The sequence below is a fragment of the Parasteatoda tepidariorum genome, chromosome 9 (assembly GCF_043381705.1).
Source record: "Parasteatoda tepidariorum isolate YZ-2023 chromosome 9, CAS_Ptep_4.0, whole genome shotgun sequence".
NCBI lineage: Eukaryota > Metazoa > Arthropoda > Arachnida > Araneae > Theridiidae > Parasteatoda > Parasteatoda tepidariorum.
Window position 1 is genome coordinate 446,933 of NC_092212.1, and position 20,567 is coordinate 467,499.

A 20,567-nucleotide genomic window follows, 5' to 3' on the forward strand; every position below is an offset into this window, starting at 1 on the left:
TTATTCGACTACAAATTTCAACACAATAAATAATATTTACAAATTTTATTCATCCAATAAAAGAGCACCCAGAAGGATATGGATAAAAAAATCGAATCACAGTGAGCTAATTGTTGTCATGTCATGTGTCATGAATGTCAGGTGTAGTGCGAAAGAAAGGCATCACTTTGAATAACCTTTGTTCAGATGATTGGATTTCATAGGCTAAGATGCAATCATTTTTAGGAAAATTTCAGTGGTTTTTCTCTCCATGTAACGCAAATTCGAGTTAGTTCCATCAAAAAGTCCACGAAGGAAAATTTCTACCAATACTTGATCCAGGAGCTCCCTCGTCTTCTGTATTAGGTTCAAGATTACAAGGCTACGGATCTGAGCATTTATAGTCGTAAACCCAATATCGGGTCTGCTGTTTAACGGCGGTTATATATTATATAATATATTTTAAGAAAAAGGTGCAATCTTAATTTCTGCAAATCCACATAAGATTTGCCAAAATATCGAAAGGGTGTATTCATTCATAGGTAAATTTTTCTAGTATTATTATCACAAATATCTATTACGAAATACAATATAAATGTTTGCTTATCCCATGAATGGGGCTCCTGCTTTCACTTGGCGCACTTACAACTTTCCCTTTATTCCTTTTGAAAGTTTAAAAAAAAATCATTACATATTCAAAATAAAATATTCAGATAATTTTTTTTACAATATCAAAGCGCTTATTTCTAGTTAGTTTCAATGCAGCAGGTGAAGAAAGTTAAATCTCCCCATGATTAATAAAATGAATGCTGTTAAAGTTGCAATATACCCTGCATTATCTTTCTGAGTTTTGAAACTTTCTTTGCAACAAGGTCTGTTTGAAATGTTAGGTTAATATATTGCATCAAGCTATTCAAACCTCAAAATAACATCAGTTTATTTCAAATCATTTTTGTCCTCTTTGAAAAACCTGCAGTAATAAATCTTTAAAAGCCTCTTTCTGTAACACATTTTTTAACACGTTTTCAATTTTCGTGGTCGTCCTTCTCATGCAACGCAAATGTGGGTTAGTTCCATCAAAAAGTCCTCCACGAAGGCAAATTTCTCCGAATACTTGATCCCTTGCCTTCTGGATTAGATTCAAAATTACGAGGCTACGGAGTTGAACATTGGTAGTCGAAAACCCAAAAATTGGGTTGGCTATTCAGCGATGGTTATAAAATAAAATATATCAATAATTGCGAGATTTGCTATTGACAATAAGGCAATACTATTTGAAAAAGCGTGGATCGATTTGTGTTTATTTCATAGCACATTCAAAAAAACCTATAACAACTAACTCTGAGATGTGTTCGATTATATGAATTGATTTTAAATTCTCGAAAAGGAAGGTATTGGAAATCAAAAGTTGCAATCAGGTCATTGCTGGAATTTTATGTAAGTATGGGGGGTAGTACACAAATGATGGGAGGGGAGGGAAGCGTTCAGAAAATCGGAGAGATTTGTAGCAAAAGAGGGGTGGGTTTTCAAAAGGAGTGACAATCCATGGAGTGGTTAATATAAAATAAAGACATTCAAAATCAGCAGAGTAAAGTTTTATATTGCTTGTGTTGATTTTCTAATCGAAATAAGTATCCATGTAATCAATATTATAGCTACGCTCACAAATTTCATTCAAACTCATAGTTAAAAGTTTAAGAAATAAAATCCGAAATATGATCTATAACATGCGCATTGTTTTTTAACTGACTGTTAGTCTATCTTTATGCAATATAGTTAAACAAAAGGGTAAAGGAAGGTGGTTCAAAATATTGAAGAAAAGAAAAGGTGACGTCAATCGTTATGAACTATGAGTGAAGCACCCTACATGAACACTTTCAACATGATACTCAGTTAATGAATAAACATTCTTGCATAAATAGTTTAATGCTTAAGAGAATTTTAACAAATTGCTTTAAGCAGTCCTAAAATTGTCATTTTGCAGAAAGAGAAATGTTTCAGAATTGCAGATTTTTTTCCAACAAGAAGGGGACAAATTGTTAATTTCCTTTTAATTTCATTGTTCAGTGCATAAAGGAAAGATAAAGATTACAGTTATTTTAATTCAAATGACTCAAAAGTATATAAAATTGTTGTTACAGGCGAAGACATTGTTTCCGGTGGCTGAAAAGAAGGAATTGTATGTCACGCCCAGTCATTTGCAGGTATTCCTCCATCTCGCATCTCTCATCTCGCAGAACGAGAGTAGACTGGAAGAAGCTGATGCGGTAAGACTTCTTATCAAGAATTTTCATTCTCAAATTATGCTAAAATAAACGGCATCAATCTGTCCATCCAATTAACCGTAAAGTTTACGGTTTTAAAGCCGTTAAAAATTTGAATAGCTAAAAATCCATAAATACAAATCTGTACTATTTTTTAAAACCATTTATAACAACATGCTAACCATGCTGAGCTAATGACATAAGCAGCTATGCTTGTATTACATCTGAATGAATCATTCATTTTAATTTGATAATAAATATCTACAAGATGAACGTATGTAAATTTGATTTAATTCGATGGCCATAATAATTCCAAATTAATCTACACCATTTGCCCAATATGATAATAAAAATGTTTGTAATGAATTTGTACTTTTTCTCAATATTTGGTATTTCGTTATTTTATCAACCATATTTTATTATTTTGAAAGTCATTTCTTTTGGATTTCCCGCAGTGGACTGATCACAAGGACACGATTCCCAGTAGGACACGGAAGTTAAGCATCACTGGCTGCGGTCAGTAAGTGGGTGGGTGAACACTTTCATCAGCCTACGTAGGGACCGAGGGTGCGTGTCATCGGTCCTCGTTAAACTGTTCTAACGTAAAGTGCTCGACTTGGCGTGCAGATCGTCGGGATACCATAGCAGAGGTGCCATCCTCTCTGCAGAGGACAAAAATTGCAAGAGCATGTTCTCGGATCACCCTCAGGGATGTTTCCCAGAACGTAGTCAATAGCCCATTGTGCAGCTCTAGTGCGACGTAAATAAAGTACCTACCTACCTCATTTCTTTAGAGAATCTTAAATTTTATCTAGTTGATATACTTTCTTTGTTGAGTTCAAATCTACCGCGTGTTTAAATCATGTGGTGAATTATGAATATATCCTTATTCTTCTCATGTAAATTAAAATTCAGAAAGTTTGAAAGATGATTTCAATTAATTTTAGCATAAGTTAATATTTGTTACCAAGCGCTCTTTGAATGAAGTAATAACTCTGAACTGATTGGAATTTGTTATTATTAAACTTATCGCTCCGCATGCATTTTCAAAGCTCAAATTGACATTCCCTTAATACTAATACTAATAAATTTAATACTAATACAAATAACTTAATACTAATACTAATAATATCAATACTAATACTAATAATACTAATAATAATAATATTAATACTGATAATACTAAAACTACTAATGCTAATACTCTAATAATAGTAATACTAATAATGCAAATACTTATACTAATGCTACTAATACTAATACTAATTATACAAATACTTAAGTTTTATATATTTAGTACCACCCAGGTTTAGGATGTCAAAGTTAAAATGTGGTCCCATAACTCGAACTTAAAATAAAACAAATAAAACCAAAATTGTAATGGGTATGAAAGCGTATTAATCGCATCTGAATATTCTTCTGATTGTGGCACGCGCCATTAAAAGAATGCCTAGCAGGCATAACAATTTTCCTAAATATTTTTGATTTAAAAAAAATATCAATTTTTATGTTCATTTGCATTGTCGCTAAGATCCAAAAAAAATGAAGTTTATTTAAATGCTTTTCACATTATTTATGGTGGATTTGATGGCTTTTGAAATGCACAAAACTTTTATCGGAAACGTGAATGATTTTTAATAAGAATAAAGTATCTTTATTTATTAAACAATTATTGAAAAAAGAATTATGTTGAGAACAAGTTTTTTTCATTTGTCTTCACTACTGCCATTCTTACTGTAACAAATAAAGTTATTATTGATGTATTTAATACAGTAGAGAACAGAATGATTTCAAAATTAAAACTCTCGGGGACAAATGGTGATAGAGGAGGGAAATTTACAGAATGTTTAGTGTAAAAGTTGTAAAATTTTTATATTGAAATTTTGGATTTTAGTTAGAAACGCTGCTAGCAAATGGGCATTACATGCCACCGATGATCTGAGCGGTTAATTCTAGCGTTGAAACTTGAAGGGAGGTTGTGTACTGTATGTTTGCAATTTTATTGAGCAACGTGTGCTTCTGGCGTTGGAATATCGTAGCTTAGAATACAGTCTGTGGGATTTGTATTAATTGGTAGAACTGTGTACAAGCACCATTATGTTAGCAACTTTTGTGACTAAATTCCAAACCTTCCAAAATATCTGTCAGTATTTCACTGGACATTTCAAAACCCATTTTGTGTTTATATGTAGCATAATTTCTGTATGAGTTTTATTTCCTTATGGAATTATTTAGATGAATTCTTTATCTTATTTAACATTTTTGTGTTAGCAATTTTTTTTTATTTACTTTAAAAAACATGATTAAATGAATAAAAGCTTTTTTTTATGTTTCAGCTGTATAGAGAGGCCATCACTCTGAGATCTGATTTTACGAATGCATACCTCAACAGAGGAGACGTTCTTCTAAAGATGAACAAGTAAAGTCAATCATCATACTACATTGAGTCAATAAATTAACGCATGATCAGTTTCTAATTTATAGCTAACTGAACTGAACTCACATTTGAGTTCAGGTCGAAAACAGTAAATGAGAGGAATAATATATCACCAGACATAAATAATAGCACTTATACTGAAAATTTTTGAAATAAAAATAATTATTTAATTTAATTAAATAATCAATTAAAAGTTAAATAAAATAATTAATTAGTTCTCTTATAAGAATTAATTTAAGAGTTCCAAAAACCATATTTAAAATTAGAACTGTTATTTGCATAATTTAAAACACGTATATTGCTAGGGGATGCTTTTTTAGGTTGATAAAAAAGAACTGAAATATCGAGCAAATGAGCAGTCATACGTACTTTAAACGTGCATGATTAAAAATTTCTGATTCGAAACTCTTCTTCGTACTTTTTTTTTAAAAAAAGCAACAAAAATTTGAAACAATCCGAGTGGTAAGTAGGGCAAAAATGAAAGTTTAATAGAGGAAAAATTAATAGGGTAAAAATTAATATAAACCAACTATTCCATATTTTTGTTTTAAAAATGTCAATTAGTCACGCAGGTTGTATAGTCGTGAAATTTAGTTATCGTATATCGTAAAATTTAGTTCTTGTGATGCCTCATTTTTAACGCAGAAGGGAGATTTTATTAAGAAAGATCGTGCCTATTTTTGTACATTTTACGAGTTAATTTGGATTAAAGAACTTAAAACTGTTGTGACTAAAAACACTGATATTTATAATTGTGTATATACACGGAAGAGTCATTACAATATGACCACCCTCTATCTATAACAATGGGCTCGCCCAGGTTTTCATGGTTTCTCACCCAGGAACAATGTTTTCATGGGGCACACTAGGACCCATAATCCTCATAGAACAATCCCTGACGTCTGTAAGCTACTTGAACATAGTTGCAGACCAGGTTCACCCATTCATGGCAACAGTTTTTCCTGCGGGGGATGGTGTTTACCAACAGGATAATGCACCATGTCATAAGGGTCGAATCGTCATGGATTGGTTCGAGGAACATTCCAGTGACTTTCAAGTCATGTCTTGGCCCCCAAATTCACCTGACCTTAATCCAATAGAGCATTTGTGGTCCTACTTGGAAAACCAAATTCGTGCTGCCACGCTACCCCCTCGCAATGTGAGGGAATTGCAGGACCAGTTGGTGAGCGCTTGGTACCAGATACCTCAAACTACCTATCAGCACCTTGTGGAATCAATACCACGGCGGGTGTTAGCAGTTTTGAGGGCTAAAGGTGGTCCTATATGTTATTAGCAGGGTGGTCATAATGTAATGGCTCTTCGGTGCATATAGAAATTCTATGAATTATTTGTTTTAAATATAATTTCCAAGTATGAATGAAATGCATATGCATTAAATCGTAATGTATAAATTAAATGAAATAAAATGTTTCGCTGAACGTTATGCATTTTCAAAACTTCATTTTAACAAGTAAAACTACTTCTCGGTCACTTCTTCTTATTGAGCCTGCATTCCATACTTATTTTTTGTTGTCAAATATAGTTGAGTTTTCTTCCTACATAGGTAATCGTTTGTTTCTTTACAAACAAAACAACAGGGCTGGATTAGCATTGGTTGGTATTGCGCTGGGCCCATCTCCAAGACGTCGTGGGCTCGATCCCCACCAGCTGAAACCTCCCCGTGCAGTAAATGGTGAATGACGCACGTTAAATCTCCCGAGGAACGAAGTCTTCCATTTTCCAATAACAAATCATACCTCTGGAGGTACTGATCTAGGAGTTTCCTTGTCTTCTGGATTAGTTCAAAATTAAAAGGCTGCGGAGTTGAACATTAGTTCTGTAAACCCAAAAATAGGTCGGCTCTACAACGGTGGTTATAAAATTAAATAAAATACTCATGCTATTGTAAAACCAAAATTCCCGATCTCAGTAATAGCCTACACGAAAAAGTCATCGCGAAAAAAAAATTCTTCCAATGCTATCTTTTATTTATCTAATTTGTTCTTCATAAACTCTAAATAATTGTCCGCTGTTTATTCTCTTTGACTCTTTATTAACTAAATTAATGACCCATTTCTTTATGATTATAATTACTTTTGTTCAGGTTTGAAATATATCCTTTAAATTTACACTTTAACAAGCTCCGCGCATCACCCATTGTTATGCGTTATTTTCGCGAAACAGCGCTTAATGATAATGAATGATTTCTTAAAAAAACTCCATTCTTATTAACTTCTATGCTTAAACGACGATGAAATGGAGAGTTTCTGATTTTGTAGTAGGGGTATCAATGGTTAAAACCATTTGTTTTAATGTTTTTTATCTTTACTGTTTCGCTGGTACGAGTGAGTATTTAGCGATTTCATAACAAATCATTACGAAAACGATAAATGCTTTGCGAAACAATACTATGCTGTCATTTTAAGTGAGTTTCATTTCGTTTGTTTTTTGTCACAAATGAGAAATAAATTTGAGATGCGTTTAATACTATTTAAAATTAAATATTTTTGATCCTCATTTTATTAAATAATAATTAATATTTTTAAAACAATCTAACGTTGTGATGTATTTCTTCTGAAAAAATTCCCATTTGAGGCAGAAAATTGCCCAGTTGTCTAGGATAGAAGAGTTTATCACAATTTAGGTCTTGATATGACCATAAATAGCTCAAGAACACGTATCCTTTTCCTTAAAAATTAGTACATGGTCGCTGACTTGAAAAAAAAATGTTCAATGAATCCATTTCTGTATGAAAAACAAATGTCACGTAAGTGAGCTTGTTTGGTTATTTCCGAGGATCGATAGCTATTAATATAACACTACCGGGTATAAATACACAATGTTTAGGGAATACCAGGCAAGAACACACTTTACCTTAAAAAATCATCATTGTTATGAATAACAAGAGAGTGCCTGCCTCGTAACTGGGGGCAACAAATGAAAAGTGAGCAAAGTTCAAAAAAGAAAATATTTCGAGAGACCCCGAAAAGTAAAAAACACTTGCATCTGGTATTTAAAGTGTTCTCCATTTCACTCCTTCAGGTTCGTAGCCAACAACACCTTCTTACCTAACTTCCTTACGCTTAGCTTTTAAATACCGTCTTCATACTTTTGTTATTTTTATCGTAAAAATGTACTTACTTTACATATTACTTTTTTTTTATCACTTAACAACATGCTTGAAAGTGTCTCACTGACGCAAAAATTTCAGATATGGAAAAAAAATAAAGCAACGATTTAAAAACAAAGTTACTTTCAAGGTTTTGCATATATTCCTGAATAGAAGTATTGAAGCATTATTCACATCCACACAAGTTTTGGTAAGAGTCCTTGTCTTCTTGTTTTTTGAGGAAATTGCACATTTCCAGCATTTTTTCTTCTTTTCCTCACCAATTCCTTTTACGGACGTTACTCGTATAAACAAAAATTTCGAAGGAACACATGAAGGAAACTGTCTTTTGCTTGAGATGTTTATCACATGGCACAAGATCAAAGAAAGGTTCTTTGATATCAATCATCAGAAGGTCATGTTTAGTCGCCCTACCTGAGAAACTTTGGAGAAGCTTTGACTTTTTTTAAAACATGTAGGCAAATGCTGCGAAGTCAGAAAAGTTTTCATTACCCATGTGCACTACCTTCACATCAAGAGAGAGTGGCAGCATCAAAATCTGAAGGAGTTTCATTTTNTCTGCATTGCGCCAACGACTGAAATGCTTTTCGATGCCCTAGGACATCCAATATATACACTACACTGTAATGTGCTGCCACATGCACTCTGTGATTGATTATTTCACGTTGACGTCGAAAGTAGGTGGTGGTCACATTAATGTGACTGGACTGTGTATATACAAAATCACAAATAGCACCATCCAATTTTTAGTTTTTCAGCAGTTGTCTGCCCAAATCACTACAACCCATCGAATATCTGAAACTTTAGTAGCCAGTGATCCAAAAGCATGAAGCTTTTCTCCTCATCTTGCAACATGATTTCATTCTACATATTCATAGAGTGTCGTGGATGCAGCTGGAGTAAAACTTACTTGAATAAGTTAAAGTAGGAAAAAATAAAACGTGCAGATCCATTCATCCATACAAAACATGGTCAAACCACTTTCAGGCATATGTGAGAGTCATTTTGTGCTTTTCACTTTTGAGAACATGCAAATCTAGCTGAATGGTTGTCTTTTGCCTTTCTCTAGGGCTGGTAGTTTCTGCAGAAGTATTGTAAGTATCAGATCAAGTATGCGCAAATGTAAGTTTTTTAAAATCCCTTTCAAAAATAAACTTGTAGTAGGTATATGTAGCTGAGCTGTCAGAGTTGATCTTTCTTGAACATATCGTGAATAATTTAAATCAGAGTTCAGGCACTCCTTCCTTGAATAATGACTTCTTCGAGTAAGGAGTTAATATGAGCTTCAATCAACTTCCGTCATTTTCGGAAAACTTTGTTCCGCATGCATTATGGTTTTTCCCCTCTTCCCTTTGAACACAATATTTCGCTCCTTCTTTTGCTATTGCACGTTACGTAGTTCTCTAGGTGTCAGAGCAAAGAAATCTGTTAAATGAAACACACGCGAGTATGCTCTCATTTGGAACCATAATGAAAATTGCACACTGTCTCTGATACTTCATGCTTCCCATTCCTTTTTCCTTGCAATGGCACAAGTTACAATCCCACTTTGTTTAGCTTGGTGTTTAGGACATTTTTACGCAAAAAAACAAAGCAAATTGATTTCTTGGTGTTTAAGTCGTTTTTGATTTCTAGTCTTCAATTATCTCGATTAACCCTATTACTATTAATAATAAACAGCAATTATTATTGTTTGAAATAATAGGAGAAACTCATGTTGTTATTTTATTGTTACAAAACCATGTCACTCATAAACCATATTCCACACACTGTTTTTTATGGATCTATTTCAGATCTAGCGTAAGAAAATAAAAAAGTATTAAATTAAATTTTTAAACACTGTTATATTTAGCGAAAAAAATTGCATTTTGAAATTTATTTTGAAGCTTAACTTCTTTGTTCCGCAAAATATGAAATCACCGCTTCTAGAAACAAGAATACTAAACGAGTCTCCTTAGAAAAAAATACCCTTCTGAAATGAATCAGCCTTTGTCTCAAGTGGGAGAAATTCCCTAAATAATGTCATGCCCTCTTAAGTCAGCTCTTTATTTTTATAAAAGCGAACATAGTATTTTGATAGAAACTGGAAATGCTTCATTCCACTCATTTGTGAGAAAACAAAAGTAAATATTTGAAGTGGAATAAAAATTTTAAACATTTTGTTTTTTAAGCAAACTATATGGGAGAGAATAATTTCATTTCTGAAAAACCTAGGACAACAAAAAAAAAAGAGAGAATGTTGGGCGAGTCACTTTTAAAAGACATGTGTGGGAATTTTCGGTGGTGTTACAAGTTAACTACGATACTAATGCGTCCTATGTTTCTCGCTTTAGGTGTGACAAAAATAAAAAAAATTTCTTCTCTTGAAAATACTCAGTTTTTTTTTAAAAAAATAGTGTGTTATTTTTAATTTTTTGAAAATGAGATTGTTCATGTCAGTAAAAAGTTTAATTTTTGAGTGGCAATAATTTCTATTTAGCAATAAATAGTAATTTTAGATCTGCCTCAAATGAGCCAGGAAATAGTCATCCAACACTGGTTTCCAATTTAATTTCAAACTATGTAACTTTCTTAAAAGTTATCGAAATTTGGAGAGATGATAAATGCTTTTTTATTGAATATGTGGTGAAAAACTTGGTTCATGCGGTTAGGAAGTGGTTGAAACTTGTAATTTTACTCCAAGGATGATAAATTCCTTTTGCGAGATTTCCAGTTTTAAAAATAAGAAAAGACGATAAATGATTTTAAATTCAAGCACTCTCTACAACCGAGGTATTAAGGAGAATAATGCGGATTTCAGTTGTCAATTCTATAGGGTTCACGTGACATAGAACGTGAACTTCATTTATGAATTTCATTCATTTATAAGTCTTCTTTGTCTTTTCCAAAAAATAGGCTTACATTTTTTTAAAAATTCGACACGTACGATGCCATCCCGAGAGTAGTTTTTCATAATTTACTTATTAGACGTTGTTTTCTGACAGGGAACGAGAGAGGCACGTGTCATACATTAAAAGGTTATAAGAAAAATAAAAAAATAGCGCGTGGAGTCCCTCCGCGCGGAAGAAGTGAAACTTCGTAATGTGGAAATGAAAATAGGAAGGGGTAGAAATTGATTTTTAGTGAAATCATATTGTTTCTTTATGACAAACTTTATTAGCATTGTTTACAATTTACAATTGATCTCATCTTTTAATTATCATTTTCTACGCGCATGCGTTCGAGTGCCACGCATTCACTCTCGCTCTGTCTCTTTCTCTTTCTATTCCCCCTCCCCAGGAGTGTTGAACGTTTAACGCAACAGTGCTTTCATACCCCTTCCATGGTAACGTTAAACGTTTAACGCAACCTTGTTGGAAGTCGCATTAAAAGTTTCACTTATAAAATAAAAACCGGCAAAAATAAAATAAAAAAACATAGAAAAATAAGTATCTAAAGCAGAGTATCTATGTGCATCAATGTATTTTTATTAATTGTATTTAATAAAAAAATATGCTTATTAACATTTTAAATACAATACTTTGTTTAATTTAAAAATTTTTTCGCTTAGTTAAAGAATATTAATAATAAAATATATTTTCAAAAAAAATTATAAGAAGAAATTAGCTTATTTTTAAATACTCTAAATTTCAGCAAGGTATTCTTGGTGAATTTAAAAAAAATATCGCTTTGTTTTCTTTAACGCCAATATTACCTACAATGTTTTTCTCTTACCTCGTGCGCTCAACGAACGTAAAGAGAAATCTAGTTTCCATTATAACGGTAGCGTTAAACGTTTAACGCAACCTTGTTGGAAGTCGTATTAGAAGTTTCACTTCAAAAACAATTTCAAATTGTTATCCAGCTACTCTTTTAACATTGATCTCTACGTTCTTGACTTTTTCTTTTTACAGGTTCTGGAACACGTGGAAATTCTGACAGTAGTGAATATTTTAGNGAGTGCCACGCATTCACTCTCGCTCTGTCTCTTTCTATTCCCCCTCCCCAGGAGTGTTGAACGTTTAACGCAACAGTGCTTTCATACCCCTTCCATGGTAACGTTAAACGTTTAACGCAACCTTGTTGGAAGTCGCATTAAAAGTTTCACTTATAAAATAAAAACCGGCAAAAATGAAATAAAAAAACATAGAAAAATAAGTATCTAAAGCAGAGTATCTATGTGCATCAAAGTATTTTTATTAATTGTATTTAATAAAAAAATATGCTTATTAACATTTTAAATACAATACTTTGTTTCATTTAAAAAAAAATTCGCTTAGTTAAAAAATATTAATAATAAAATATATTTTTAAAAAAAATTATAATAAGAAATCAGCTTATTTCTAAATACTCTAAATTTCAGTAAGGTATTCTTGGCGAATTAAAAAAAAATATCGCTTTGTTTTCTTTAACGCCAATATTACCTACTATGTTTTTCTCTTACCTCGTGTGCTCAACGAACGTAAAGAGAAAACTAGTTTCCATGACAACGGTAGCGTTAAACGTTTAACGCAACCTTGTTGGAAGTCGCATTAGAAGTTTCACTTCAAAAACAATTTCAAATTGTTATCTAGCAACTCTTTTAACATTGATCTCTACGTTCTTGACTTTTTCTTTCTACAGGTTCTGGAACACGTGGAAATTCTGACAGTAGTGAATATTTTAGTTTTCGTTTATTGTAATTTTATTTTATGTTATAACCTTCGTTGAACAGCTGACCCAATGCTTTGCTTCACTATTACTAATGCTCAACTCCGTAGCCTCGTAATTTTCAACCTAATCCAGAAGACAAGGGAACTCCTGGATCAAGCATTGGGAGAAATTTGCCATCGTGGTGGACTTTTTGATTTGCGTCACTTGGAGAGGAAAATCACAAAAATCTTTAACGGTTAGACTAGCGGCAGGGGGAGTCTAAGACCGTCTATCACTGAGGATATTTTACGTTAGTACTGTGGTCGGTGCAAGCCGGATCCAGGATTCGCATCGACCAGCCATCGCTGGGATTTGGACTCGGTTCACTTTGTCGGAAGGCGAATGATCTCTCCCCTGAGCCATCACGGCACCGTTCCTTATTAACATAAACTTATACATATAAACTTTTTACTTAAGCTTTGAACGAACTAACAGAGATCATTGAAATTAGACTTTGGAATATGCTAAAAGCATGTTACGCATCTTTCAAATAAAAATGTTTGAATTAAAATGTTTAGAAATTCAAATTACGATGACTAAGAGTTTTTCTTATCTACATCTACAAGAAGGGTTTGTTTGAATAAATATCGCTATACTCCAAAAAATACAGACTTCTGAACATTTTGTCCTTTCTTTGCAATACAATGTATGCAAATCATTCAGAGAATTCCAGTAAAATCCGATTCGTATATGAGTTGTGTGTCTTAAGTTCAATGTGCGGATCATACTACTCGTTTAACTTTAACTTGTTTTGCAAACTTAACTATTTAAACAAAAATAAAATTAAAACAAAAGACGCGTATATTTAATCCCTTGTTAATTACTTTTGAAAGTAGAGGAAGCATTTTTGTTGAAAGGAAATATTTAATATTTGTGTTGACTATAGATTATGAGGTTTTATGCACTTTTCCCACCCGAAATAACTTAATATATTCACCAACATGAACTATGCGCTGACTAGTAACTATTTAAAGTTACTTATTTTCATTTTTCGTAAAATGTAATAATATAAAAAAAATTAAATAAATTGAATTATTAAAATAGTTATATAATTTGGATTTTCAATCCAATCCGAAAGAGTCAGGTTTAAATCTTTGAATGATTGGTAATTTAAAAAGAAAATACTGAATAATATTCGGATTAATTTTTTAATTTCACGAAGAGTGTATTTATTTAGACATTTCTCTTTGTCAGACAAGTTATTTGCATCGCACTTAATTATACTAAGCCTAAATCGGTTCCAATTTAGGTTCAGCTAATGAATATTCAAAGCGGCAAATAAAACGATTTAATTCATTTCGCTAATGAATTCTTCAAGATGAATACATTTCTATTTATGAATTTGAATAATGTGGTTGTAAATGAAATGATAAGATAATCTCTCACAAAAGATCGAAAAAAAGGAGAGTATCTATGGATAGTGTATCTGTTTTGTTGATTTTCCAAAGAAGCAAATTATTTTCTCTTCTTTATCTCCAATCAATAATCCCTTCTCACAATCATCAGATGGTTGAACTCCCATTCAGTTCTTGTTCACTTTCTGTTTCAGATCGAAAGAAGCCGAGTCCATGTATCATAGAGCTATACAATTTGATGAATCCAATCCTGATCTCCATTTCAATGTAAGATTGCTTTTATATGAATTATAAAAATGTTTTAAGAACCGTCTTTAACATTAAGGCTGTTGTAACGTTTGTCAGGAATATTATGCTATTTTCGTAGCTGAAAGGAGTTTTAAATGTTACAGAACATTAGACTGAGTCCATAATGCACGGATAAAACTAATGATTACATGGAAACAAATCATTCGATTAGCTGTCAGGAGTGCTACCAAACTAAACTACATAAGCTATCCATTTTGATGCTAAGTTTCAATGTAAAAATTTTGTTAAAAGCGCATTATATAGTTTAAAGCTAATTTCCGTTTGCTTTTAAGCAATATATTCACATACATTTCTCTTAAACGGTGACATTGATTATCTCTTTCTCGTTGGCAACAATAAAAGTGAAATAACAAGAGTATGATCAGTCATAAGCAAGAAAGAGCAAACGTGCTTGTTTACAAATTTTTGAATGACTATTATTTTTTGTCGTGGACAATGAAAAGTTGAAACAAATTAACTATAAATTTGTTAAGAATTGAAAGTTTGAAAAGGAATAATTTATATCAACAGGGTAAGTTTTCTACATTATGTTTTAATTATACATATTTTGGTTCAATAATAACAATTTTATTCATAATAATAATAATAGCTTTAGAGTGATAACTCTGAAATTTATTAGTGTGTTTTAAAAAAATTGGGAATTTTTCATAGTAATTCTGTTTTAAAAGTATAATTATTGATTTGTTTTTTCAAGTTTTTCTATTGCAAGGCATTTATTTCACTTCAAAAGTTTTTTATTTCTATATCTTCGTAATGTTAAGATATATTGGAAGGCCAGAGAACTAATTGCGTCATAGCCTATCTTCGGGGCATTTGTAATAAATAAATAATTTATTTCAATATCTTACTATTGTCTAAAATAATGTATTCGAATTTTTAAGACTTTACGCTAGAACACATTCGAAATGGGTTTTACTTAAGCGAGCATGATTTCCAAATCAAACCATAGAAGATTCCATAACAAACTTCGGGGGTCGGTAAGCGTACAAGGGTAGAATCCATAAGTGTATGTTTAAATCATGTATTTAAAATAATGAAAATATCAAATATATGGCTTGTCACACATATTAATACCATGTGTAAAAACTAAATAAATTTTGAAACTTAAAAAGTAACAAATGTAAAATAAGACTTATTATGAATTAATTTATACAGCAACCATATTATACGCAGCCTCTATTAGTAAGGAAAATTGTGAACATTTTTCTCTCTGTATTAAAAAAAAGGATAGTAAATTAAAAAACTAAGAGGCCTGCAGGCCACAAGAATGCGACTATACTGAATTGATATTTTAAGTGTCGAGAGAGCCATTTTTATTTTTGAACTTAGCAGGAGATTTTCATTCGACATTTAAAATTTATTGTAGTTTTAAAATCTTTCTTTGTGATTTTTTTTCTCTTTGTTTTTACTTTAAATAATGTCTATTTATCCAATGTTGTAGAAAATGTATCGTTCTCGAAATCTTAATTTTATTAGCTCAGGCTTGACTTGATATTCAAAAATAACAACAAAAAAATAAATATAATTAAAAAATCTAAGAGAGTGAGTGATTAGTTGTTGCAGGATAAAAACTGTAACATTGGTATCGAAATGTTTAAAAATATGAAAGTCACAAAAGTGTTAAACAACATTTTCCAACCAATTGTATTTTGTTAATTTTTCGTTGCATATTATCAACAAGTTAAATTTCTTTTCATTTACTTCTTTTGTGTAACACATTCTGTACTTTTGAGCTAAGATTTTTTTTCAGACTCAGTCGATTATTTTTCTAACCTAGGTATCCACTCATTTCGGTATCATAACAAAATGAGCTCGCATAAAATTATAGCAATTATATATTTTCTAAGGAAAATTATCTTTTTCTTTTCAACTTGTGAGGGAAAAAAGCAAGTAATGGTGAATGAGAAGCAAATACTTGAACATAAGGCAAAGCCACCTATTATAAGAAAATCTACTTTTTTTTTTAAATCATCAGTTCTGTGGTTTTTTTGCGTTCTTAAAACGCATAAAAATACGTGACGAAAATTCATTGATTTTAATGATATTCAGATAGATCATTATTTTAATCACTCTAAATATCCAAAGAATATTTTAAATAGTTTCCCATCTATGTATTTGTTCGTATTTAAGAAAAGGAATATCTCTTTTACACCCAAACAGTTTTATGGTCGAATGAGAGCTTTAAAATATTTTAATGATCCTTGTTGTCATGACTTTGTTTCACGATACTATTTACCAGTGACTGTTTTGAAATCATTATTCCTTTATAATGTACTTGAAAGGAATACAGTTTTTAAACTTTAAATTATGCAATTTTTTTTTCTTTTTGCAGTTGGGAATTGTTTTGATGGATCAGGGAAAAAATACTGAAGCCCTCGAGCAGTTCAATAAGGCTCTGGACATTGAACCAGACCACGAGGTAAGCATCAAATACTTAACACAAATTGAACAGTGCAACATAATATTTCTAATTAGTTATTTTTTTCCACTATCTCTTTTCAATTTGCTTGATGTTTCTGAAAAAGGATACTATTGAATTAAAAAAATGTAGATTATTGGAAAAAATTTAAGTAAATGCGTAAAATGTTTCCTACATAGGACATCTTTTTTCCGGCTAGTAACTGCCAATTTTCTTTTAATTTGCTATGCCTTCTTTGCCTTTTTGAACGCTAAAATGCAGGATTTGCACTAAAAAAAACTTCAATTTCAGTGATGCAGGCCTTGCACTGAAAAATATTGAAGAAATCAAATTCTAAAGCAATAGTATTTTAAGAAACAATATTAAAAGTTACATCATTTGAATTTAAGACTTCGAAAGAGAAAAATTGAGTAAAAGAAAAGATAGTAGAAGGTTGATACCTGTTTTCACAAGATTTAATTTAGTGCGTGTTTCATAAATTGGATATTTATTTTACTAGCACAATTGGATATTTATTATTATTTAATTAAATTGGAGTGATCACGCGATCTCTTCACTGCCTTCGGCATTATACATGAAATGAGCCTTTCTGGTTTTAACGGATGAGGTACTCTCGTATTAGTACATATACGTACTTTTTAGGAGGTTAATCATTTAAATCATGAGATGATTGATTGCTAAGAGATTAACCATTGAAAAGGTTAATCCTTTAGGTAATTTATTTTTGCAAAAAAGGAAGGAAAAAGAAGAAAAAATAAAAAATTACGTCGTCACTTATTTATGCCATAACAATACGTCGTCATATACACATTACGTCGTCATATACATACACTCATGGACAAAAAAATTAGCTCAAAATTACGTCGTAACAATTATTTCGGAACTTTACGTTACCAAATATTTTTTATATGGGGAACATCGTCTTTCAATTTAATTTCATCGACAAACTTTGGAAAACGAGTTTCTTTAATTAAAGTGTTATATAGTCATATTTAATTATAATAACTATACTAAGTATACAGCATTAAATAAGCGTTCTTTTTTTGCTAAAGACATTTCATTTTAAAATTCATCTGCACTATTGCCCCGAATGATGGTACTCTTTCGAGTTTTATTTCACAAGAACCATTTATAAATAGCAGCATTTAATTCTAAATGGTTTAATTGATTTCATGAATTTTTTAAATTAATTTAATTGGTTAATTTATTATTTATTTTTTCTGCAAATTTTCAAATTTGATTTCTTTCACACTAAAATTTTATGTTTTTATTGTTCAGATCACTCAACATGCGCTTTATTTTTTTAAAGAAATGGAAGCTATGATTTTCATTCTAAACTAGACTCTAGTTATAATGAAAAAAAAATAAATAGATGATAAATCATAGAAAATTACAAACAAAAAAAAGGAATCCTTAACAATACCAGAAACATTCATTCAGTTAATTCGCACTGTAAACGGTGTGTTTTCTTATTTTGAAGGTCTCACATGTCATGACGAAGTATAGTTGAAATCCGGGAAATAAAATAAAACTAAGTTTACACGTTAAAGAAACAAAAAAGAACTCTCATGAATTGATTTCGGTTAACCATTCATTTTACCATTTTTTCTTCTTTTCATGTTATATTAAATTATTTTTGGAATTGAGATAAAATGAAATTCATTGAGCCTATTACTTAAAATTAATATAATTTTTAAGACTAGTATTGTTTGGTGGGAAAGCGGGTGGAATTTTTTTTAAAAAAACCACCTACTGTAAAGGATCCGCCTAAATTGAATTTCTGAGCTAATAACTAACCAAATTTTGGTTCATAAATATAAATAAACTCGATGAGAAATGATCAAATGAACGAATGAATAACGCACAAGAGAAAATAGCTATCCGGTGTCAGTTTATTTTCTTGATCCCATGCTAACATTTACTGTTACCCACTCTTATGTAAACATAGCCTACTTCATAGATATTTTTTCTATTTTCTGCAATTATCAACAGATGGTCAAACAAATCATAAGTGACAAAATAGCTTCTCATCGACATTTAAAAATGACTGACTTAAGTAGGCAGTATACTTCCCACAGCCTTATAAAACGTTAACAGAAGTATTTGTTCGAAAAAGGATAGTGAAGGTCCTTTCTTGATTTTCTTAGCGAATAACAATTACTAAGGCCATCTTTTGATAAATAAAATGTTTACTCATACAATACTGGTCCTCTCAACTTTGATCTAGACGAGATTTATTAGAATAGGTGACAGTGTTGAACAAGACCATTTGAATAAAATAATACTTTCCTCTTATTCTACCTATCTCTTTCTTATTTTCATTCATGTAAGGATTTCCTAATGAAAAGTGTACACGTGAGACGGCTTTAAAAGTACAGTAGCGGCAGCAGCGCCACCACAAAGAGTTATAAAAAAAGAGAATTGAAAGAGAACAGATTGCATATAACTGAATTTAGTAATGGACATGAGAGTTTTTGAAATAAATTTAAAGCCGTGTTAAATATGGATGCATGCGAAAAGGAACTTATAGGCTAAGTGAAATTAACGAATCCGACTTTCAACTTTTTTTGCTGAATATTAATATAAATTTTTTAAAAAGCTAGTTTATTTGTTTTATTATGAGTGAAAACGTATAAAACTAGCAAAAATAATTATCATTATCATTATTTTCTTTTTATAGGGTCATTTTTAGTTAAAAATAAAGAATTTTTTTGCATACACGCTAAACACTGTAAAAAAATTTCTATCGCCTGAAACAAAAAAATCGTTTGAGAATTTTATTTTTAAGGCTATCAACAGGGTTGAGCTATTACCTCGAAGGCAAGTGCATATACTACTGAGTTAGGGATCAATTTAGTTAAAGAAGCAAATTTTTAATAATTTCCGCATTTCCTTTGAGAAAAAACATGCAAAAAAAATGAAATTCTACTTTCTTCTCTTAGTCTGTTATTCAAAACATGTGTGCTATAATCATAAACACTCATGAAAAATTGTAGAGAATTATTTCAAAAGCAGCATAAGATATCGTGTTAAGGTGATGTGAAATATGAAAAAAAATAACGGATTTTGAGATAAACGCATTTAAGGATTTAAAATCACTAGTCTATCCAGTCTTATCACTTTATAAAAAACTGCCATAACTTCGTTAATAATTAAAGTACAAATAAAAAAAACGTATTTTTAGAAAACTAAGAGTACATGAATTCTGAATTCATAATAAATTCGATTTCAGAAATTTTGATCATGTTTTTGCACTAGTCAGATACCTTAACTTCAAGTGGAAGAAGGTTAGTGCATTGTTTCCTTTATTCATATAAGCAGATGTCACGACCTGTGACTTATCGATTGTTTTTAATCATTTGATCAACTATGGGAATAGATTCACTGAAGATCATTACGTTAATTTGCCTTTTACTTTATAGGTTCGATGACGGTGCTCGACCTTCACAAAGTTTTTTTCCCACGATTTGTTCATTTTTACATCGTTTTCTCCTACAGACAGTACTTAAGAGCCACCATTTTGACGAAAAATCTCCACGTTTCTCTCAATTTCTGGCACTAAATCTTTTAATAATCCACGCTGTTCTGTTCTGGACGCACCCATCTTTTAGTACGACTTTGCATTCACTTTATGTGCTCTCATTGGAACTGGTCGATTAGCTGTTGGCAATCTGCGATGAGTTCCTCCTGCATGGGTTTATACCAATAAATATAGTACTGCTTTATCTCATGCGTCCACTTTTCAATTGGGCAACCTTTGAAGAAAATGAGAACAGCTACTCAGTCGTGTAGTATTTGAACTTTGAAAGTTTTGCATTAATATTTTTATTATTATTAAACTAAGTCTACTTTATTTCCAGAAATCTCTAGAGCTCTCTGCTATACTCATGCAAGAATCAAATAATCCTCGGCATAAATATTTAGCCAGAGCACGGTGAGTATCTCCCTATTTCAAGTGAATGAACATTGATACAGGCTTACTAAATTATACTTACTAACCATT

The 20,567-nt window shown here is 31.3% G+C and overlaps 1 protein-coding gene across 2 annotated transcripts in view; it reads left to right on the plus strand.

Annotated features, from left to right (window-relative positions):
* LOC107453289 (protein O-mannosyl-transferase TMTC3) overlaps nt 1-20,567 on the plus strand; it is a 234,368-nt gene that overhangs the window by 205,326 nt on the left and 8,475 nt on the right. For both annotated transcript variants that reach the window (XM_043049050.2, XM_016070054.3), the window contains 5 exons: nt 2,121-2,246; nt 4,580-4,662; nt 14,031-14,103; nt 16,478-16,564; nt 20,425-20,498. In XM_043049050.2, the coding sequence (XP_042904984.1) occupies nt 2,121-2,246; nt 4,580-4,662; nt 14,031-14,103; nt 16,478-16,564; nt 20,425-20,498 (443 nt within the window). The remainder of the gene's footprint in view (nt 1-2,120; nt 2,247-4,579; nt 4,663-14,030; nt 14,104-16,477; nt 16,565-20,424; nt 20,499-20,567) is intronic.